The 21,032-nt window shown below is 30.4% G+C and overlaps 1 protein-coding gene and 1 long non-coding RNA gene across 18 annotated transcripts in view; one reads left to right on the forward strand and one right to left on the reverse strand.

Moving 5' to 3' along the window:
- LOC656174 (ankyrin-2) overlaps window positions 1–21,032 on the reverse strand; it is a 133,235-nt gene that overhangs the window by 45,022 nt on the left and 67,181 nt on the right. For 12 of the 17 annotated variants that reach the window (XR_010336337.1, XM_015978439.2, XM_064359905.1 and 9 more), the window contains 11 exons: window positions 15,651–15,782; window positions 15,475–15,595; window positions 12,205–12,291; window positions 11,400–11,624; window positions 11,184–11,344; window positions 7,528–7,739; window positions 7,265–7,469; window positions 4,760–4,771; window positions 1,736–1,899; window positions 1,387–1,686; window positions 1,141–1,327 (listed from right to left, as the gene is read on the reverse strand). Coding sequence is in view for 16 of the 17 variants with exons in the window: in XM_015978439.2 (XP_015833925.1) it covers window positions 1,141–1,327; window positions 1,387–1,686; window positions 1,736–1,899; window positions 4,760–4,771; window positions 7,265–7,469; window positions 7,528–7,739; window positions 11,184–11,344; window positions 11,400–11,624; window positions 12,205–12,291; window positions 15,475–15,595; window positions 15,651–15,782 (1,806 nt within the window). In the remaining variant the exon portion in view is untranslated. Of the gene's footprint in view, window positions 1–1,140; window positions 1,328–1,386; window positions 1,687–1,735; window positions 1,900–4,759; window positions 4,772–7,264; window positions 7,470–7,527; window positions 7,740–11,183; window positions 11,345–11,399; window positions 11,625–11,878; window positions 11,897–12,204; window positions 12,292–15,474; window positions 15,596–15,650; window positions 15,783–21,032 lie in introns of all 17 variants that reach the window. The other 5 variants (XM_015978435.2, XM_015978444.2, XM_015978437.2 and 2 more) reach the window with 4 other exon arrangements.
- Window positions 18,032–20,439, forward strand: LOC135267931 (uncharacterized). The gene is made up of 2 exons (XR_010336338.1): window positions 18,032–19,728; window positions 20,316–20,439. It is a non-coding gene; the product is annotated as an uncharacterized LOC135267931 (long non-coding RNA).

Genomic DNA, 21,032 nt, shown 5'->3' on the forward strand with positions numbered 1-21,032 from the left:
TAGAAATTGTAAAAATTTTAATGCGGATTCAATGAAATTCGAAAACTTTTTGACTTTCTTAGCATTTATTTGAATTCTAAGAAAAAAGTGTGGACGTGGAAGCCAATTCATATTATCAGAAAAATTTTGAATTTGTATATTTTAGAAGAAAACTACGAGAGCTTTTAAATTTGTCACAATCACTTCTCCAGCCCAAAATGAACGCAAATCTTTGCTTTTTGTATACTGAAAAAAACTGTATACAGCGTGCTCAAAAACTTGCGCACCAACTCAATGGTGTATGGTAGAAAACTGCTTACATATAAAGATAAAAATAGGAAAAAAATTCTTTGTATTTAAGTTATTGATGAATAACGGATTTTAGATAAATGATGTGGCAACGTTGTCTAACAGTCATAATCGCAATAGAATTTGAGCAACAATAAAAATAAATTATTTTTGAAACGGTTTCCTAGGAAATAATTCCCAGTGTTGGCACATCTACACATTGTGATTTTTTGGGTAAATTTTAATTTTTTTAAATTAAAAAAACTGTTAAAGTCTGAAAGGAAATTTAAAAATAATTATTCATCGTTTTGTTACGGAAGGATTACCTGGTATGAAACATAAAAACATAAAAAAATAATGAAAACTAAAGAAGTTAACACACAATAAGTTTGTAGCTCCAGATTTTTTAAAATATGACTTTAGGAATTTTTTCAACATTTTTCCCGTAATCTGCACTTGCTTCTCAATAACGTACCACTGAGTTGGTGCGACAGTTTTTGAGCACCCTGTATGTTTAGAGCGTTCAAGTATTAAGTCCTTTTAGTGCCTTTTATTTCTTATAAATCGAATTGAATCAACTTTCTCTTTGTTAACATGCTAGATTCACTGACAACAAAAAGTTCCACAACAAAATAACCGCTCATAAATATAAAGTGAAACTGTGGGTGTTACTAAATAAAAATTTCGGTCTTAAATTATTTCTGAATGTTTAGCATTTTGGCTGTTTTTGTTCTCAGGTACAGAAATACTCGTAACATTTAAGAAATACCAAAAGTCCAAATTTTATAAGAAGAAATCTTGATAAAATATAGCACATATTACAAGAGTTCTTCAAACAACAGAAAACATTTCAAGTAAATAAAAATGTCTTACTTATGCCTCCATGATGCAAAAAGCTGTTATCAACATCAAGTGAAAGCAAGTCCGACTGCGAATCCCGATCTGGGAGTATCTCCTTCGGCAGGACGAGATTAAGAGTACACAGAGGCGTCTGATTTGGCTCTCCTTTCGCCACTTTGGAATCACTCATGAACACAATGCGTCCGACAGGCTCTTCGTCCTAATTAAAACAATAAATAAATAAAACAAAAACACTACAAAAAAACCGCAACAACTTACCGGATCCCGGAGTCTCATAGTAAAAGCGGATCGATTCTCCCTGAACGCTTTAAACCCTAGCCTTGGCTGTTCACCGGATTGCAAAACCGGCACCAAATTCCCCGCAAATTCCATAAAAACGTCCTTGTTCTCGAGCACTTCAATGTCTCGGCTTTTGGCAATTTCGACAAAATGCTCCTGATGTTCGAGCGTTTTGTCCTCTTTATCGTCAGTCATGCAGAATACGCGAATTCTCGATTCGAAAAGACTGACGCGTTTGGCGAAAACTACGAATTTGGCCATGAATGGGACGTGGGCAGCCTGTAATTTTCGTCAGTAAGTTGGACAATTTTTATGAAAAAATCATCACCTGGTTGTATAAATCGGTGGCCATTCGTGCAGCATCCGATACGTTTCTACAATCCATCAGCCAGAAACGTGCAGATACTGTGGTTGTGAAAGATACGCAATCTTTGACGAATGTAAGAGGTGTTGAACCGGTGACATCCTCCCAAACTGCTTTATTTTGGCCGCCTGTGTTGTAAATTTATAAAATAGTTACTGGCGTTGAATGCATGCAAAAAGCGCCAACAAAAGTAAATATTGCGAACATAACTTTATTTAAAGTGAAGATTATTAAACGAGAAACATTATGAATATTAAAAAAAGTACACTGCTGCTCAAAAACATTATTTTTTTTTTAGTATTTGAATACTTAATTTATTTTTTGTGTAAATTTTACTCAATCAATCAATTAGCTAGTGTCATAAAGGGTTTAGAAGAAATTTTCATAATTACATTGTACTTTTTGGGGCTACACCAGCGTTAAACCGTTTTCCTGTACTTTGAGATAACGACCATAAATTCAATTATTACGTTTTTTAGCCCAGTCAAATTAGACAAATCGGTGGAAAAAATTCCTAGAGTTGGAGTTTTTTTAAAAGCTTGCTTTACACTTGGGTAGACATATATCAAAAATCCACAGGGTTGGGGAGCGAGCTCGAGGAGAGGGAGGGGGTTAAAGCGGTCTTTTTTTGGTTTTCTGCTTATATCTCGGAAACTGTTACTCTTATCAATTTTTATGTTCTTACCAAAATTAAACCTGATAAAATTTACTACAAAATAGTTATTTGCATTTTTTTTGTAGGACTAACCATAAGCGAGTTATAGGGCTGGAACGAAATAATCATTAAAAAAAAGTGCTTTAAAAGAGAATGTCTTGTGATTTGAAAAACTGACAATAAACCGAATTTATTGGGTCCAACACTTCATTAGAGGAGAAAGGGGGAAACATGGGGGTCACAGAAGTATTCAGAGTTGTCTTCATATGCTGCATTTTCGTCTTCGTCTCAAACATTGAAAACTGAATTACAGTCTCGTTCAGTAGAATATTGATAAATAGATGATTTAATATAGATGTTTTGAATAAAACTTATAAGAAATTGATTGCACTGAGTCCAACAGTTCATTCTATCATATCTTCTGGGTCATCTTCAGATGCTGAATTGTAGTCTTCCGCTGGAGAGCCCGAGGGAAGAAAGTATTTTTCTCCCTTATTTCCCACTCATAGCTTAGGTGGGAGACGCTTTATACACACTATTTCCATATAAATGCTTATGACATACTAATGTATAGTTTTATACAGTGTCCTGTAGACACCAAACTTCAAAAGCTAGTAGCTCGCTTACGGTTAGTCCTACAACAAGAAGGCTAGGACCATTTTGTAGAAAATTTTATCAACTTTAATTTTGGTAAGAAGATAAAAATTGATAGGAGTGACCGTTTCCGAGATATAAGCAAAAAAAACAAAAAAGGACAGCTTTAGCCTTCCTCCCTCTCCTCGAGCTCGCCCCCCACTTTTGGGGACTTTTGATGTATGTAAAGGAAGCTTTTAAAAAAAATCCAACTACAAATCTAGGAATTTCTCCACCGATCGCTTTATTTTTGTCCAATTTGACTGGGCTATTTTATCAGATAACAGTTTGGGAATTTCTTGGCAAAAGAAAAGAGCGTCCCCTGCTGGTGACGTCAAATAACTTAAGAGTGGCACTGGAGGAAAAATGTTCAAATTCTTCAAGAATAGATTACCACACCCATCCAAAGCAAGCCATATCGTTTAATAGACGTAATAAGAGCTTTTGGTAGTAGCACCCGTTAGTAATCTTAAATTAGTATTTTTTTACATTTTTTTTTAAATGTTAATTTCTTAAATATATTTTTTTACATTTTTTTTAAATGTTAATTTCTTAAATGTCTTCTTGTTTTGGTAACTTGTTGTTTCATTTTGTTTTTTCACTGCGAAGATGCTGTTTCTTGGTAAAACACAATATAAAAGTTTTCATAATTTTTCATGCACCACACCAGAAATTTTGGAAGTGTCCGGAATTTTTTGAACGGCAGTGTATAAGAAAAAACAATTCACACAAGTGGAATAAATATTAACTTTCCAATACTTGTAATAACTATTGTGTTGCAAAATGCTGTGGCAAAATGTCGCAATAAGAAATAAAATTGTTTCTTATCAGCCATTCCATTTTAACGGACGGGACACTTTGCACATATTTTTAAATTTTATTTTCAGTTTTTACGAATAGTATTAGTATGAGTGAATTTGTCTCTGTAGAAACTTAATGTCAGTCAAATTGTTTGCAACCTACAATTAGAGCCACATTTTTAAAATACGAACAGGAAAGAGAATACAAATTGATGACGGACGGGACACAAAAAAGACCTCACATTTTTATCAGTAATAAAAGAACAATCGTTATAAAATTTTATTATTTTAAAAGGCACTGACCAGAAGAATTAATTTACTTTTTGTTTACGCATGACGGACAGGACAAAAAAATTTTGCGTGTAAAAATAGCTCTAAAAAATTTATTTAGACAGTGAAATTATATTATTTTATAATATTAAAATTAGACAGTGCAAATTAACAACGTAAAAAATAAGAACAGCATTTTATGTTTGCGATAACGGACGAGACAGCAAAAGTTATAAATATAAAAAAGTAATACTACTAATTCATTTACTTAAAGGCTTTTACTTTCTAAACCACCAGAAAGTAGAAAAATACTCTTCCAAAAATATTCAACAGTTTTAGGACGTCATACAAGGCCATGTATGAAAATTTTAGAATCCAATGAATTACTTCAATTTAAAATCTCTTTTGTCTCAAAATACATTAAGTATAAACTGAATCGTGTATTTTGAAACATACTTAACATTACTAAAATTATTTTAAGTCCCGGAATGGCTGTTAAAACCATATCCGCAGCAATTTGCAACAGGTAATAAGCATTTGTAATAATTTCTTAAAGTAGATGAAATGGTGTAAACAACGATGCAAAAACATAGAGAAAAAGCTTAATAAAAGTACTGGAACTAAATTTACCTGATTTAGTTCCTTTAGAAGCAGGAATGTCAAAATAATAGTTTGCAACAATAAGGACACAACACTGACACATTAATATATTCTTATACATGCTTTTACACATTTTTTTAAATATAGAATGATTGATCTGTTGTGAGTAATAGCACCACATGGATCACAAGACTTACCCAATATTCTAATCTAAGGTGAAAACTACTTTGAAAGAAGTGAGAACTGAATCAAGTGACAAGAACCGCCCAAACAGATTATATTTTTTTTATTATCACTATTAATTATTAAATCAAACGACTTGTTAACTTGGATGGTGCTTATTACTTTGCTCAGTTGTTAGTAATTCTTTATTATAAAGAAATATGTAAGCTTTAGAACCAGCAGTGGCACGTCTGCTGAAGCACTAATATTCTAGGATTAACTTCAGAAGAGATTCAACACTTAAAAATTTTTTCACAGATCTCCACGCACTTTTACATATGCATGGAAAATGCTTAGTAGTTACTTAAGAACGATATATCGAAAATTATTTCCCGAAAAAAATTTCACACAACAGGTATTTCAAGATAGAAATAAAAAAATTATAATTTTTTCATAAATTGAGTCAAAAAATCCAGAGTGTACCTAGAATAATGGTTAATGTTCAAATACTAATAATTATTCTAATTTAAATGAATAAATGCATTTTGGTAATAAGTAACAGTCAGAATTTTTTTAAATTGTTTAAAATGTTAAAAAAATATTCACAACAGCTTTTTTTTATTCAAAATTTTTCAATTGGAATTATAATAGTTGATGTGTTGGTCACAAAATAAACAATAACATAAAATTTGCAAACTAATAATCATACAGCAATCAGCATTTGCTATTACGAGTACTTAATTTTTTTTCTATAAACGTGATTTTCCCAGAATTTTTCCACAGTTCCTTATAGTAGTTAAATTAATGAATCACTATTTTTTATTACTTCTGATGAATGATGAGTTGATGACATTATGAAACAAACGACGCTTGAAGTCGTATGTTGTTTTGTCCAAAAATTTGTTCGTAAAAATTTTTTCGCAAGCTACAAAAAACTATTGCCAGAGTAATTCACATTTTGCAGTTAGTTCTGGGCAAAGTAATCCATTTTTAAGGAATTCTTGCACAAAACAACATCCAAACATCATTTGTTTCAGTGTCATTAGAAAAGAGTGTGTAACAATAGACGCAGGTTTCTGTGTGATTAATATTTTTTAATATTCAATAAAAATATAGTTTTAGCCGACCCTGTATTTCGGAAAAAAAGAAAAAGATTTTTTTGTATATCAGAGTATCCTACAATTACTACTGAAAAAGTAACAAGGAAAGATTTCTTAAGAGATTTTATAACACATTAAGACTTATTAAAAAAAATAAAAATTTAATGGTATATAGAGAATGACAAATCGAATAAGCAAAATTTATGTAAAAAAATGCAAATGCCCAAAGTTACAAAAATTAGCGTAAATTTTAATATTCTTAACAAAACAACAGAGGCAAATTAACTTCTCGGTCCACTACGTTATCTTTCTATTTCAATTTATGTTTTGTTATTAAATTTTACGAAAAAAAAAACAAAAACTCTTTTTTATCAGGACCGGGATTCGAACCTCCCATACAAAGGAACATGTTAGCCACAATTTTGAAAAATTTTCAAAACGCCCATGCGCCACCTCCATTTTCTTTTATAAAAAAATTAACTGCTAATAAATTACCATAAGCCACACAGTGGTTCTCAACAAGTGGGTTAATAAAAATTTCTGAAGAAAGTCCGCACTTTTTGGAAAAATGATACAAGGGTTTTTAACTCGTTTGATCATAACAAATTCACAGGCGAAATATTGCTAAGCCATTCCCTAACACCCACTATAAACATTCAGTCTGCAGATGTTAATTACATTTGCATTATAACGGTTTTTTCGCCTTATTGCTAATCTGCTTAAAAATTTCGTTTTAATATTATTTTCTTCTTTATTTTTGCTGGTTTTTCAAAGATATTAAAAAATTAAAAGAAATTCGGTTGAACCTCTTCACATTTTCTAACATACATGGTCAGAGTGATAAAAAAAAGTTTGAAGAATCAATCAATTTTCAAGGCCTTAGATATTAATCTCGATCTGAAACATGTCTACACTTATAAACATCCTCGTAGATTAAAAGATTCAATAAATGTGGAAATACATGTGGTTAACAAATATTAAACTTTGACCACAATAATTTTAGAGTCCCTAGTATTTAAATTAAATAACAAAATTGCAAACAAAAGCAATTTGCTATTTCAATTATTCTAACCGGAAAACAAACAATAACGATTTTGAAAACTAATAAACTTTTCAACTAATCTTACTTTTTTTTCTAGACCTTGTATGTTGAAGAAACACTGCATTAACTCTAACAGCAACAATTTCTTTATGACAAATAGCAGAGGTTTTGTGCTTTTAAGGAAAAATGAATGATGTGATCGTACGAAAAGACCAATAAAAAATCACATACCTGTGATAGAACACAACAAGCGTAACGTCGGTGCTGATCCAGAATACTGATTTATCATTCCTTGAGAGTGTGCCCTTGGTGCCGGCATACTCAAAGTGATGGCTTTGTGGAACTTGCGCCTTCTTGGTTCCACTGTAACAATCGGTGAAACCGCAACACCGTGACCTAGCAGTTTGGACACCAATTCGGGCTCAATTGCTTGCGCCTGAATTACAAAAAAAAACGTATAATTCTTCAACAAATTGAGTTGAAGAAAAGCTTACTTGAAGTCCAACTCGGATTTTTTTCGTAAGAGCGTTGGGTGGGAAGACAGCTTGAACAAGTGGAACGGCGCTGCTTGACACAGTGCCGCCATCTGGACCGATGGCATGAATTTCTTGTCTAATTCTGGATACGACCGCGAAATAGTGCGGGAAGTCGTTGGTTAAGATTCGTGTAATTCGGTTCGTGTGAAGATCTTCGATTTGGCTCAGTTCTGAAAGAATTGCAAAAAAAAATCTACTCAAAATTCGATCAAATTGTAATGTCTCTTTCAATTCGTTAAATAATAAAAAGCATAGAATTATTAATTTGGTAGAATTAATACCATAAAGTAAAAACGGAACAATGACAATAAAATAAACGTTACTTCATCACTGTTTTTCATAGATTGTTACATAATTAAAGTTTTTCCGTATTCCAAGTCTTTCACCGTTCTTTCTCTACCACATTCACTTTTTCAATTTTGTCATTCATTCGTCGTAATTAATACATTACGTAAATAAGTTTTTTCACTTTTTTATTGAACCTGTGACAAAACCAATTGTAACGCACAAAATCCATATCATTGTTATGGGACATTTTTCAAAAAATTCCTCATACAGACTAATTTCATTTTGGTTCATTTTGCTTCGTTTTGACTCGACTGCAACGTTTACGACGTCATTGGTTTATGAGTAATGACGTCAATTTTAATCTTTTGAAATGACAATCCACAAATGTTTCTTTACTGTCTTTTATAGAACACTTCTTTAATTTCTGGTAATAAAAAAGCAAAAAAGAAACAAAATAAAAACGTTAACTAAATCATTGAAAATTTTCACATCTTTCTGCTTTTTCTAATGAGAAATCATTCTTTTTGTGTAATAACTTTATAAAATAGGGCAAGAACAAAAAGATAAAGCCTTTAATGTGTAATTTATCAGTAATTTGTTTATGTATTTTTTCATTTTTATTTTAATGTTTCGGTTGTTATTTAAAAAACAAAAAATTACATTATTTAAAATTAGTTTGACAATTTTATTTTTGCAAAAAGCTTCAGCTGAATTGACCTGTGCAAAGATTATTTTTAAAATGACCCAAAACCAAGATTTGGTAAATTATTTTTGGTGCAATCTATAATCTTTTCATTTTTGATATTTAGGACCAGTTTTATAATCAAATTTAAAAGAGCATTAAATTTAATGTTGTGAATAATGTGCTGATTACAATGGATTTGTTGACAAAACTTTCACATTCTAAATAAACATTAACTTTATTTTCGATTTCGATTATGAAATAATTGGCCCTACGGATGTAATTTGAATATTTAATTAATTTTTAAAACAAAAACACGAGTAATTTTTTAAAATAAGGGTGAAATTGTTTGTTTATTTATAATTCGTTTTAAATAGTTGCACCTGTAGTTGCGACTCAAAAGACGGTTCTCAAAATTCCGCCAAGAAGACTTGGAGATAATTTTTTTATTTTGTGTTTTTTTAATTTTTTGTTTTCCTGTACTTTAATTTTTTTATTTTTAATGAACAAAACTGTTCATTCAGCTCAAAACCAAATAATGTTTAATCTTCGCATGCATACACCAAAGAAAAAATCCAACTTAAAAATGGTGGATGCGCCGGGATCAAAAAAAAATTAATATCAAATAATCATAGGTATTCTTTGTCACTAATGGCCAAATAGTCAAAAGAACTATAAAGTAGTAGTTTTAAAGATTGTATCAAGCAAATCTCTAAATTCTGTGTACCTGAAACAGTCAAGATTTTTTTTATTTTACATACTAACAATATTAGAATAAAAGAAATAAAAAATCTTGACTACAGTTAGTAAAAACTAAAGTCTAAAACATGAAAAATCTATACATCCTCGTGGTTGGGCAAATAACTAGAGGATTTTAATGTTTTAATATTTGAAGGTGAAAAAGAAGCGCCAAAACTATTGTGTTAGTTTTTTTATTAATTTTAATATCTATGTTATTTCAAGCAAAGTTGGTGCAGGAAGAACAACTTTCGTATTTTATAAACACAATTCTTTGTTTATTTAATTTGTTTAAGACCCAGATTTTCTTTTTTAAATCTGATTCCATTTTGTTATGAAGTAGGCGCTAAAATGAGTTATTTCCTGAGCATTTTTCAGTATTTTTTTAATAATGTTTAAACTTTTTTAAACATAAAAAAGCAGAAAATAAAGAGGATGCAAATATGGTGGATGCGCGGGGATAAAAACACTAAATTAACCCCAAATCAATCATAGGTATTTTCTGTCACTAATGAAGAAATATACTCATAAGTACTGTAAAGTAATAGTTTTAGAGTTTGTATCAATCAAATATTTAAATGTTACAAACCCAAAACAGTCAAGATTTTTTTTATTTTACATACTGACAATAGTAGAATAAATTTTTTGTTAACTACAGTTAGTAAACACTAAAGCCTAAAACATAAAAAATCTATATATCCTCATGTGGGTGGGTGATTAAGTAAAGGATTTTCATGTTTCAATATTTGAAGTTGAAAAAAGAAGCGCAAAGACCGTTGTGTTATTTTTTTTTTAATTTTAATATCTATCTTATTTTAGGCAAAGTTGGTGCAAGAAGAACAACTTTAGTATTTTATAAACTCCATTCTTTGTTTCTTGTAATTTGTTCAAGACCCAGAAGATTTTTTAAAATCTGATTCCATTTTCTTTTAAAGTAGGCGCTAAAAAGCATTTTTCATTTTTTTTTATAATGTTTGAACTATTTTAAACAAAAAAAGTAGAAAATATGGTGGGTGCAAATATGGTGGATGCGCCGGGATATATTTTTTGGAAACTCAAAATACATTCTATTTTCAACCTTTAAACTGACAATTTCTATAATTATTTTTCGTTTCCAATTGGTGGATCCTTAATAAATCTTCCATTATGGAATCCAACGTAACACAGAATTTTTTTCTTATACAGAAAGATTAATATGTGACTAATTTTACCAAAAAATGTAAATGCAATATTAATATAACATGTTATCAAATTCCACGTTGATCCAAAGTTAAAACTGCAAAAATTGATTTTTTTCTCTCAAATTGTCAATAACTCTAATATTTTCTCCTAGCACTTTTTGATCGTATAATATTATAATCACTTGGAAAAATGCCATATTTACCACCTCGCTTGTAATACGAACTATTAAAAGAGTTAAAGATAATTATTGCTATTTTAAAATATTCACCTGTATTTTAAGATTAATCGTTTTACGAATGATAATTTTTACAGGATATAAAACCAGTACAACTCTAATCAATAAAAAAAAATCACAGAAAAACATAAATGATTTTACTTTTCATGGTTCTGCATACTTTCCGTAAAATTCAATAATACCCCTATTTTTTTTCGAACAGTAGCTGAAATCAGCTATTTTAACACCCATCAGAATATAATGAAAAAGTTTTTTTTAAGTTGGTTTAGATAAAAGTTCGAGATTTTTTACGTGTTTTGCGTAACTTGAAATAGACCAAAACAATGTTTGTAAATGTGAAAATATCGTAAAATATCCTCCGAAAAGTTACACAATTAAAATTAAGCCATTAGATAAAAATAATGTCAACTAGTAAATTTACAGTGATCAAACTTTCGTCGAAATACATATTTAGTAAAATTACAATAAAAAATTGATTAAACAGCGTACCTTCTCCGTCAAAACTGTGATTGAGTACGTCCTGAATCGCCTCTTCGTTGGCCTCTAAAGTATGTTCTTTCCAAGTCTCACCGTTGTCGGAGCGCAAAACAACAATCTCCCGTTGTTTTCCCCTCAAAGACGCAAAATGCGGTACTTCGATAATAACCGGTCTAAAATGACCGATTTTTCACATACCTACTAATTTCAAATTTGCATAAAACTTACCCCAAAAATTTGGCACCGACAGGTCCCAACTCCAAAAGTCTGCTCGCCAAAGCCTCGCCCTCCATCAAAGGGGGAGGATTGGGCGTCTTTTGGGGCCGAATATACCGACACGTGATTCTTGTGGGACTCGAAGCACAACGAGGAGGGACAATAACACGAACGCCTGAATGCCGACATCCTCGCATTGCACCTCCTCGTGCATCAACCAAGAAAGACACCAAGAAGCTGCGAATATGGAAATTAATTAGTTCGGGTTTTTGCGCCAGGAAGTGAGTCACCGAAAATTGATCAAGAATTTTGAAATTGCATTCGCTGTTATTGTTACAAAACCACTAAGTACTCCCAAAACATGCCTGATGAATCGTAAAGTGCAAATAATACGAAGAAAATTTTAATTTCGACTCTTCTGCAACTGTTAATCAATCTACGCTACATACAAGGTGAAGCACATAAATATGTACACTGTACAAGTAACTTACTTTTTCCAACTAGGTACACTGAAGACATAAACATCACAACAAACAGTTAGTTTAATTTTCCGAGTGATATTTTATTGAGAGGTACAGGTTATATGCAGAGCATTTGATTCTCAATAAAATATAAGTAGCCAAAGCACGCCCAAAATCAACTATTTACAAAATTATTGCTAAATCCCCTCCAATAATGTGATCAATGTTAAATGGACCTTTGAGAAAATCCCCGCTAAATATATTAGAAAAAATAAAAATAAAAACGCGCACACATGTTAGTGTGGTGCTGCATTCAGTGCATTAATCTGGTACTGTTAGTACCATTAAAAAGGTACCTTTCTCTGCATAGACCCGATCCTTGACTTTTGGGACCCAGAAGATGCAATGAGTATTCTAGATTGGACCACTCTTGTCTGCATAAGCTTTAAATACATACACACTAACTACTAGGTCATACTAGCATTCTATTGGGATAATCAACCGACAGACATCAAGACAGTTTGCGTACGGGAAGAGGCATTCAAAGTGAATAAAAATGACAAAATCGTCTGAAACACTTTGTATACCACTTGTCCGACGGTACGCTAAGAAAGGGACAAAAATCAGGATTCTAGAAACAGATACAACATTTAAAATTTCTAAATCAAATGGCCATGACAAGTAAACTTTTGATACAATTTTGGGGTCATTTTAAAAAGTGTCGACACATCAGATATATTTTGCATTTGGAATAAAATTAAAAACAGTTGCGTATTATACTAGAATTAATTGAAATTGTATACACACATACAAGGTGAGTCTATTAAAAGTATATTTTTGCTGTATCTCAAAAACTAATAACCACACAGAATCCAGCGTTTGCTATGCTTTGTCAGAAAAAATTTGAAAATTTAAAAAATGAAAAAATGTCCTTCCTGCAAAATCTGTTGAAATTTATTGAACAGAATTTTTTTATTAAATACAAATTTTAAAGCAACATTTTGACACCATAATTACATTTCTGATTTTTTATTTCTTTTTAATGACATTTGTGATTAGTGATTACTGTACTATGTACTATCTAAAATTTGTATTATCTTTTAGGTAAGTATAAATAATTAAAAAAATTAAGCAAAAAAATCTGAAAAAATAAAATAAAAAAGTTGTAATAGATATTGAAAGTATTACACAAAAAAGTTTTATCATTTCGTTCTTGCTTTATTTGATAAAATATGAAAGTTTTTTGTTTAATTTGAATGTTTAGATGTCGTATTAAGTGTTTTCATGCCAATTATAAAAAAAAATATAAGAAACAATTGCTGCTTATGAAATGAGTCAAGAAAAAATCATAAAGCTCGTTATGTTTAATTGTCAATATTTTATCTTTTAATTTTTTTATTATTAATTTAATTTTTCTTATTACAAAAAGATAAAGATGTTTACTATCTAAAAATTAAATTAAAATTAAAAAAATTAAGAATGGCGTCACAAAAATAAAATCAATCTATTCGAGGATTTTTTTGAAATGACTAATAACGAAGATATATTTTGTGCGTTATTTTTGGTAGAGCCTGTAGACAAAATTTTAAAAGTAATAATTAAAATTGACTAGGTGGGTTAGTAATATTTTTTCTATTTAAATAAGTTTTAATTAAAAGAAAGAATATCAGTGAAAGAATTCCAAATAAAATTAATTTTTTCTACAATCGCTTTTTTTGAATAGGAAGTAATAACAAAGTTATGAATTTTATCCGGTATTTTTTATTCAGTTTGTATATAAAATTTTAACAGCAAATTGAGATTGACTAATTGGCTTAATAATAAATTAAGTTTTAATTAAAATAAAGAATTCCTAATAAATTAAATTTTATGATAATTGGTAAAAAAAGTTTGGTTGAATTAAAGTTTTTGAACATATTGCTCCACAAGAATTAAGGAAGTCCAATTACTTTCCTTTTATCTTTTTGCCTTTATCTTCATTCGTTTTATCAGGATCCAAAGCTCGTGATAGAATTTGCTTGATATTAAAATAATTAGACTTTCTTAACTTTAGTGGAGCAGTTGATTTTAGAGATATTTAAGTAACATTAATAAATCGACAAAAATTAATTTAATTTTATTAATAAAATAAATGTGAATGTTAATAAAATTTTAAAGGTAATATCAATTATTTGTTTGATAAATATTTATTATTTTTTCGATAATTTTAATAATTTTATTTTTAGATTGAATTGAATAGAAATACTATTGTAAAATTCAATTCAATTCAATTAGTGCTTTGGGAAAAAATCTTTCTAAGACTGTTTTAATTCTCTAACTTTTGTGGAGCAGTAGTTGATCTAAGAGGTATTCAAGTAACATCGAGAAAAAATTATTTAATTTTATTGATAAAGTAAATAAGGACGTTAATAAAATTTATATAATAAATTTGTATTTATATTTATATAATAAATCTAACTCATCTCATATTTTAAAACAAAGTTTAAAGAAGTAAATGTTCGTAATTTAATGGTCGAAGAAAATGGATAATGTTTATAGTTTATTAACAGGCCCTTCTTTTTAATATCTGAAGCCTAGATAATAAACACTATTTTAAAACATTTCCGACAGCAACGTGTTTTAAATGAAAATATCCCAACAAAAAAAAATTTGAATACCACTCATGCGAAAACGCTTAAAGTTCTCGAGTGTCTAGGTGTGCAACTCGCATAAGATCGTTGCATAAAGAGAGCCCTCGAACTTTAAGCTTTAAGTTGTAAGCACTCGTATTATTAGAACTATTATTAATGTTTATATAAATTTATATAAATGTTTATATAAATATATTAGTAAATCGAAACAAATTAATTTAATTCAATTAATAAAGTAAATAGGGGTTATAAAAAAAATTTAAGAGTAAGCTGAATTTGTTTGATAAATATTTAGAGAATATTTATTATTTATTTTCGATAATTTTAATGTTTACATTGGATTGAATGTATATAATATTGGCATATATTTTTATTAATTCGTCATTAGGAAGAAAAAATTCAGGTATAATTTTATTAATATTAAGAATCAACTAATAAGTTCCCATGCATATAGAAAAAAGTAAAGTATTTAATAGCAAACGATGATTTATGTGTGTTTTGATATAATAGTAAATAATACTTTCAACAGAACACTTTCAAACCTAGTTACGTTTCTACGATTCGTTTTTAAAAAAATTTAAAACAAAAATTAAAGCGTATTTACTGTTGAATTGCTTTTTGTACCAAAAAATCACAAAAAATTGTATTTTAAAAACAAACAGCAATGCAGTACAAGACTAAAAACAATAAAAAAATTAATTTCAAAATTTTATTCGCCATGGCACAAAAATATTTGATACCCGAAGACCCAAACAACTTCCCTTTGCACTAACATTTTTCACTGAAATTTCTCCAAATTTTTAATTTTGAATAGACCAAACTGTCTTGATCCAAAAACACCGTCTTCTTGTTTTCATTGAACCTATTCGAGTTATTAACTTGAAAGCTCTCAATTAGGTTTAGCACACTTCTTACTTAATAAGCACACTGCATTAAAATCATTAAACTGGTTCAAAACAGCTTTTCAACTTCGGTTAGTAAAACTTTTAAACTTACCCAACTGTGATTGGTTGTCGGTTTATATCCACATTGTCAGGAGCTGAGAACGTATTGCTGGTGTAATATTCCTTCACATGGGCGGGATTTATTATAAGTTCATTGCTTATATGTGACGGAGCTGTTGAAAAAAATCACTGTATGAAACAATTACTCTTCGGATTCTGTTTATTTACCCATTGAGTTTCTATAATCACTTTTTTCGTCTCGTGTTACGTCCATACGCATTGAGTCGTCTCCCAGAGATTTCATATCATCCACTGTCATGTATTTGTACTGCTGTTGATCACCAAGTATTGGGTCATCGCCTAAACGGGAGATAAATAGTGTCATTTGTTGCAGTTTTGACCGGCTAATCTAACATTTTACAAAAATTAAACATGAAAATAACATACCATAATATTAAAACATGTAGTTAAGATAAGCTTCTTTTCACTAACTTAATCTGCCTAAAATCCGTCTGTTGTGTTCTAAAATCTTAATGTTTTGATGTGTAAAAAACAATTACGAAATGAGCGAGATGAGACTAAAATGCTAAAGATAAAACTTCTTTTTAAAAATAGAATATTATTAGTGGCTAGAGGTTACAAGTTCATGTAATGTGGTCTAATCTTTAATGATGTAATTAATTATTGATTGAATAATAAGCTTCACACTAGACATAATGCGTTCTTGAGACGAATTATAAGAAAAAATGTCTCAATTTAACCAATTGTATACAGGCTGTTCACATTAGAAGTGTTGAGAGTTTTAATAATAAATGATAGTCATCTGAAAATTTGTAAACAACCATAATCCAGTCCTGTTCAGTGAAAATATTTTCAATTTCCGACTTCTGAAGTCGTAATTAACTTTCTTATTTTAATTCCTTGGGGAAGTTGAGGGAGTTGACCATCTCAAAGTTAGGTTAAATTTTTTCAAAATGAATAAATGGATAACTTTAGTTAGGCTTCGACTTTAAAGTTATCCATTTATTCTTTTTCTTATTTTAAATAAAAAGCTATGTTTTTACTGCATTTTTGGATTACCTGAGTTATTGTAAGTGAGTTTTTATCAGCTTTCCCTATACCTAAATTTAGTCGATTTCGAAATATTTAGGGTTTTTTGAAAATTTTTGGTTTGCGTCTGGGACTTCAAAAAACAATAACTCTGTCATTTTTTTTAATTTCAAAATCTTTTTTGGCTTATTTGAAAAAGAAAGTTTAGATCTTTTCTTCGGTGCTTTCAAATTTCTTAAAGAAATTGACAAACTCCAAATTTTTAAGACTAAATTTGCAGAACTTGAAAAAAATAAATCAAAATTTTCGAATTAAATGAGACAATTTTTTTGAACTAAATGTTACAGAATTTAACTCTGCATGGATCTGTATTAACATTTCCTATACTTATGTTTAACAGCGTTCAAGCTATACGAAGTTTTTTGAAGATTGAATATTATTAATAGCTCTTTTCTCGCATAGGTTTGCCATGAAAATGTGAGTAAAATATATAAAAAAAAAATTTCAAATCTAAATTCAAAATTTTGAAAAGAACTTATTCTTTATCTAATGAAAAATTCTCCATTTTGTGGTAATTGTCCTTAAAAATACAGGCTGATTCATTTACGGCCTTTAATTTAGAAACTTTTTAATAAATTCTGATATAGCTAGAGCTTTAAGATTTTGTATACAATCCAAATCGACCATTCTAAGTTCAACTAAATTACTTTCGAAATGGTTAAATTTCCGGAACTACGAGTAATTGGCGCCAACTTTGAAATTGATTCAAATGTACCCTAGTTGTTAGTATTTATTTGTCACAGTTTTTGACGTATGTCAATTTTTTTATACAAATTTTCATTTGCAGTGGTTCATTTAAAATATTACAGCTCGTGAACCCTTTACAATAAGTGAATAATTCTTTTTGCACTTGATAGCCAAGGGTTTGAAGGGTTTTCCCAAATCTTCAGGATTATCATTTGTCAAATCGCAAGGCTACTATGATTTTTTGAAAATGATGATTAAAAAATGATTAAAAAACAGTTTTTTCAAATGTAATGACCCTGTTTTTTCAATGACAATCAAAAGAACATCAATTTTCACACAGACTTATATTAACATCTTCTATATCTATCTCTTATAGTTTTTGAAATAATCGCAAAAACTGAATTTTAGCTCATTATTTTCATTTTTAATCAAGTAAACTTTGGGAAAATACGATAAAATTGTGCTATTTATTTAAAGAAATGTTCGATTTGTTCTCCATTTTTATTCAAGAAGTTTAAAACTCCATGGCAGACTGACTTGAGTTACTTTACATAATTCATTTACTTATAATAAACTATTATAAAATTATTATTTTATTGCTTATTCAATAATTAACCAGCTAAAAACTAAATAAAACATTGAAGTTTGACCATTGTTGACCATTTTGCAAGGTCTACTTGATTAACTATAAAATTTACGAAGAAAAATCCGTTTTTTGTGATTTTTTTCAAAAACTGTAAGAGACAGGTATAGGACGTATTGATAAAAGTCACCGTAAATATCAATGTTCTTTCGATTGCCGTTAAGAAAATAAGATTGTTCCATGTGAAAAAACTAAGTTATAGCAGTTTTCTGATAACCATTTTGAAAAAAATCATACTGTAATAAAAATAATTTGTTAAATTAACATTCATGATTTCATGTACTAAATTTATTAACCAATGATGTGTTTGTGTTTGTGAATCACATTAGTTTGTGCGTAACTATATAAAAATTATAATAAACAAATTATATGAACTTCAATCCTGACAAAAGCAGAACGAAGGCGTAAATTTGGTGAGTGTGGTTCTCACAGAGTATTTGTAGTCAATATTAGTAATGTAGTAAAAACTAGAACGCGTACTATGCCATGTATCATGAACTCCGATCACGTGTTGTTATAAACCAGGATTAGGGATGGTTACGTCCAACCCCTATTGCACAATCTGGTAGAGTGAGTTATCATTAGGCCAGGGTCAGATTGGTGGATTCCAATCTATTGCACGATCTGGTTGTAATGTTATGAGGTGTGTCCCGGATGGAGTCAGGGTAGTGACTGCCATCCGAAGACCAGGATTAGGGAGACTGTAAAGTTGACCTATTGCACAATCTGGTGGAGGTTATCCAATACTAATCAAGGGATGGTGGATTCCACCCTATTGCACGATTGAGTATTGAAGGAGCTGCAAGATCAGGTCGGCGTGGAGGCTAACCAGGTGGGGTTTAGCGGGCTGACCATTGCACGATTTGTACAGTTCAGTGTGAGAGATCTGGCTATACATGGTTCTTAAGAGTTATTCTTGAGTTAATATTAATTTACCTTTAATGTTAAGTCTTGTAGTTGTTGACATAAATACTCAACAACCCTTTTTACTTCATTACAGAATGAAGTCTGAGCTGGTTGGTCTATCCGCTGGAACGGCCTGACGAAAGAACTTCCTGACTTGTGATTTCAATTATTATTGAAATGTAATTAACGCCCCAAATAAAAATATCTATATTACAAATTATCAGAAGTGGGATAGACCAACACCAGACACCAGATAAAGAATTGAAGTTCGTATTAGTAGAGATTTCCGTTCTGTTATTATTCTCGTTTAATAATTTTAAAGTGAATTTGAAATTTGAAAAATTAAAATTGACAGCGTCATTAAATTATATTTGAGTGATGGACTAAATTTGTTATAAGTGAGATGGAAAGAGTTGGTTTGAAAACAGGTTCAAGTGTATTACATCGGAAAGAGGTGTTTCAAAGCAAAGGTTCAAAGTTTATTGAAAACTATGTTCATTATTATTATAAGAAATTGTCAATGTTGAATGAATTAGAAATCTTTGGAAAACGAGATGTTTCGTGTATTATCGGGGAAGTTACAGATGTGTTAGTGAGAACTAGTGCTAATGCAGGCCAGTATGAAAGTCCGGAAATGCTCTTATGTTATCTTAGGTGTTTGACGGAAACGCAAATTTTGAATACAGGATTTCAGCGCAAGTCACAGGAGACAGTTATTTGTTACAATTGTAATAAGCCAGGGCATAAGACGTCTCGGGACGAGCCGAATTTCAGGATGGCCGAATGTAATAAAAATAATTTGTTAAATTAACATTCATGATTTCATGTACTAAATTTATTAACCAATGATGTGTTTGTGTTTGTGAATCACATTAGTTTGTGCGTAACTATATAAAAATTATAATAAACAAATTATATGAACTTCAATCCTGACAAAAGCAGAACGAAGGCGTAAATTTGGTGAGTGTGGTTCTCACAGAGTATTTGTAGTCAATATTAGTAATGTAGTAAAAACTAGAACGCGTACTATGCCATGTATCATGAACTCCGATCACGTGTTGTTATAAACCAGGATTAGGGATGGTTACGTCCAACCCCTATTGCACAATCTGGTAGAGTGAGTTATCATTAGGCCAGGGTCAGATTGGTGGATTCCAATCTATTGCACGATCTGGTTGTAATGTTATGAGGTGTGTCCCGGATGGAGTCAGGGTAGTGACTGCCATCCGAAGACCAGGATTAGGGAGACTGTAAAGTTGACCTATTGCACAATCTGGTGGAGGTTATCCAATACTAATCAAGGGATGGTGGATTCCACCCTATTGCACGATTGAGTATTGAAGGAGCTGCAAGATCAGGTCGGCGTGGAGGCTAACCAGGTGGGGTTTAGCGGGCTGACCATTGCACGATTTGTACAGTTCAGTGTGAGAGATCTGGCTATACATGGTTCTTAAGAGTTGTTCTTAAGTTAATATTAATTTACCTTTAATGTTAAGTCTTGTAGTTGTTGACATAAATACTCAACAACCCTTTTTACTTCATTACAGAATGAAGTCTGAGCTGGTTGGTCTATCCGCTGGAACGGCCTGACGAAAGAACTTCCTGACTTGTGATTTCAATTATTATTGAAATGTAATTAACGCCCCAAATAAAAATATCTATATTACAATACTAGCCATGAATTTTGACAGTTGACAAATTTTGAAAATTCGAGAAGACTCTTCAAACCTTCGGTTATCGAATGCAAAAAAATATACACACTTATCGCAAAGGATTCAAGAGCTATGATAACTTATATAAATCCTAGCAAATGAAAATTTTAACAAAAAAATTGACACATGTCAAAAACTATGACAGATAAGTACCAACAACTTGGGGTAAATTTTACTCAGTTTGAGAAGGTAAATTCAAATATGCAATAAACATGTATGGTTACAATTTAAAATTTTAAACTTGGGGCCAATTTTTGGAAGTTTCGGAAACTCGGGTATTTTGAAAATAATTTAGTTGAACTCAGAATTGTCGATTTGCATCTTACATAAAATTTTAAAGCTCTAGCTATATTATAAGTTGAAAAGTTTCTGCTGCAAGCCCTAAAAAACCACCCTGTATATTTGTATGCTTTCTTCGAAGATGGTATACAGGGCAAAGGAAACAAAATCATTAATTTCGTCGCGACAAAACTTTTCAAATAACCCTAAATATTTTGTAAACGACTTAGTTTTAGGGACAGCAAATGGAAATCACTTTGAAATAACTCGAGT

This window comes from Tribolium castaneum, chromosome 1 (genome assembly GCF_031307605.1).
Source record: "Tribolium castaneum strain GA2 chromosome 1, icTriCast1.1, whole genome shotgun sequence".
Lineage (NCBI taxonomy): Eukaryota > Metazoa > Arthropoda > Insecta > Coleoptera > Tenebrionidae > Tribolium > Tribolium castaneum.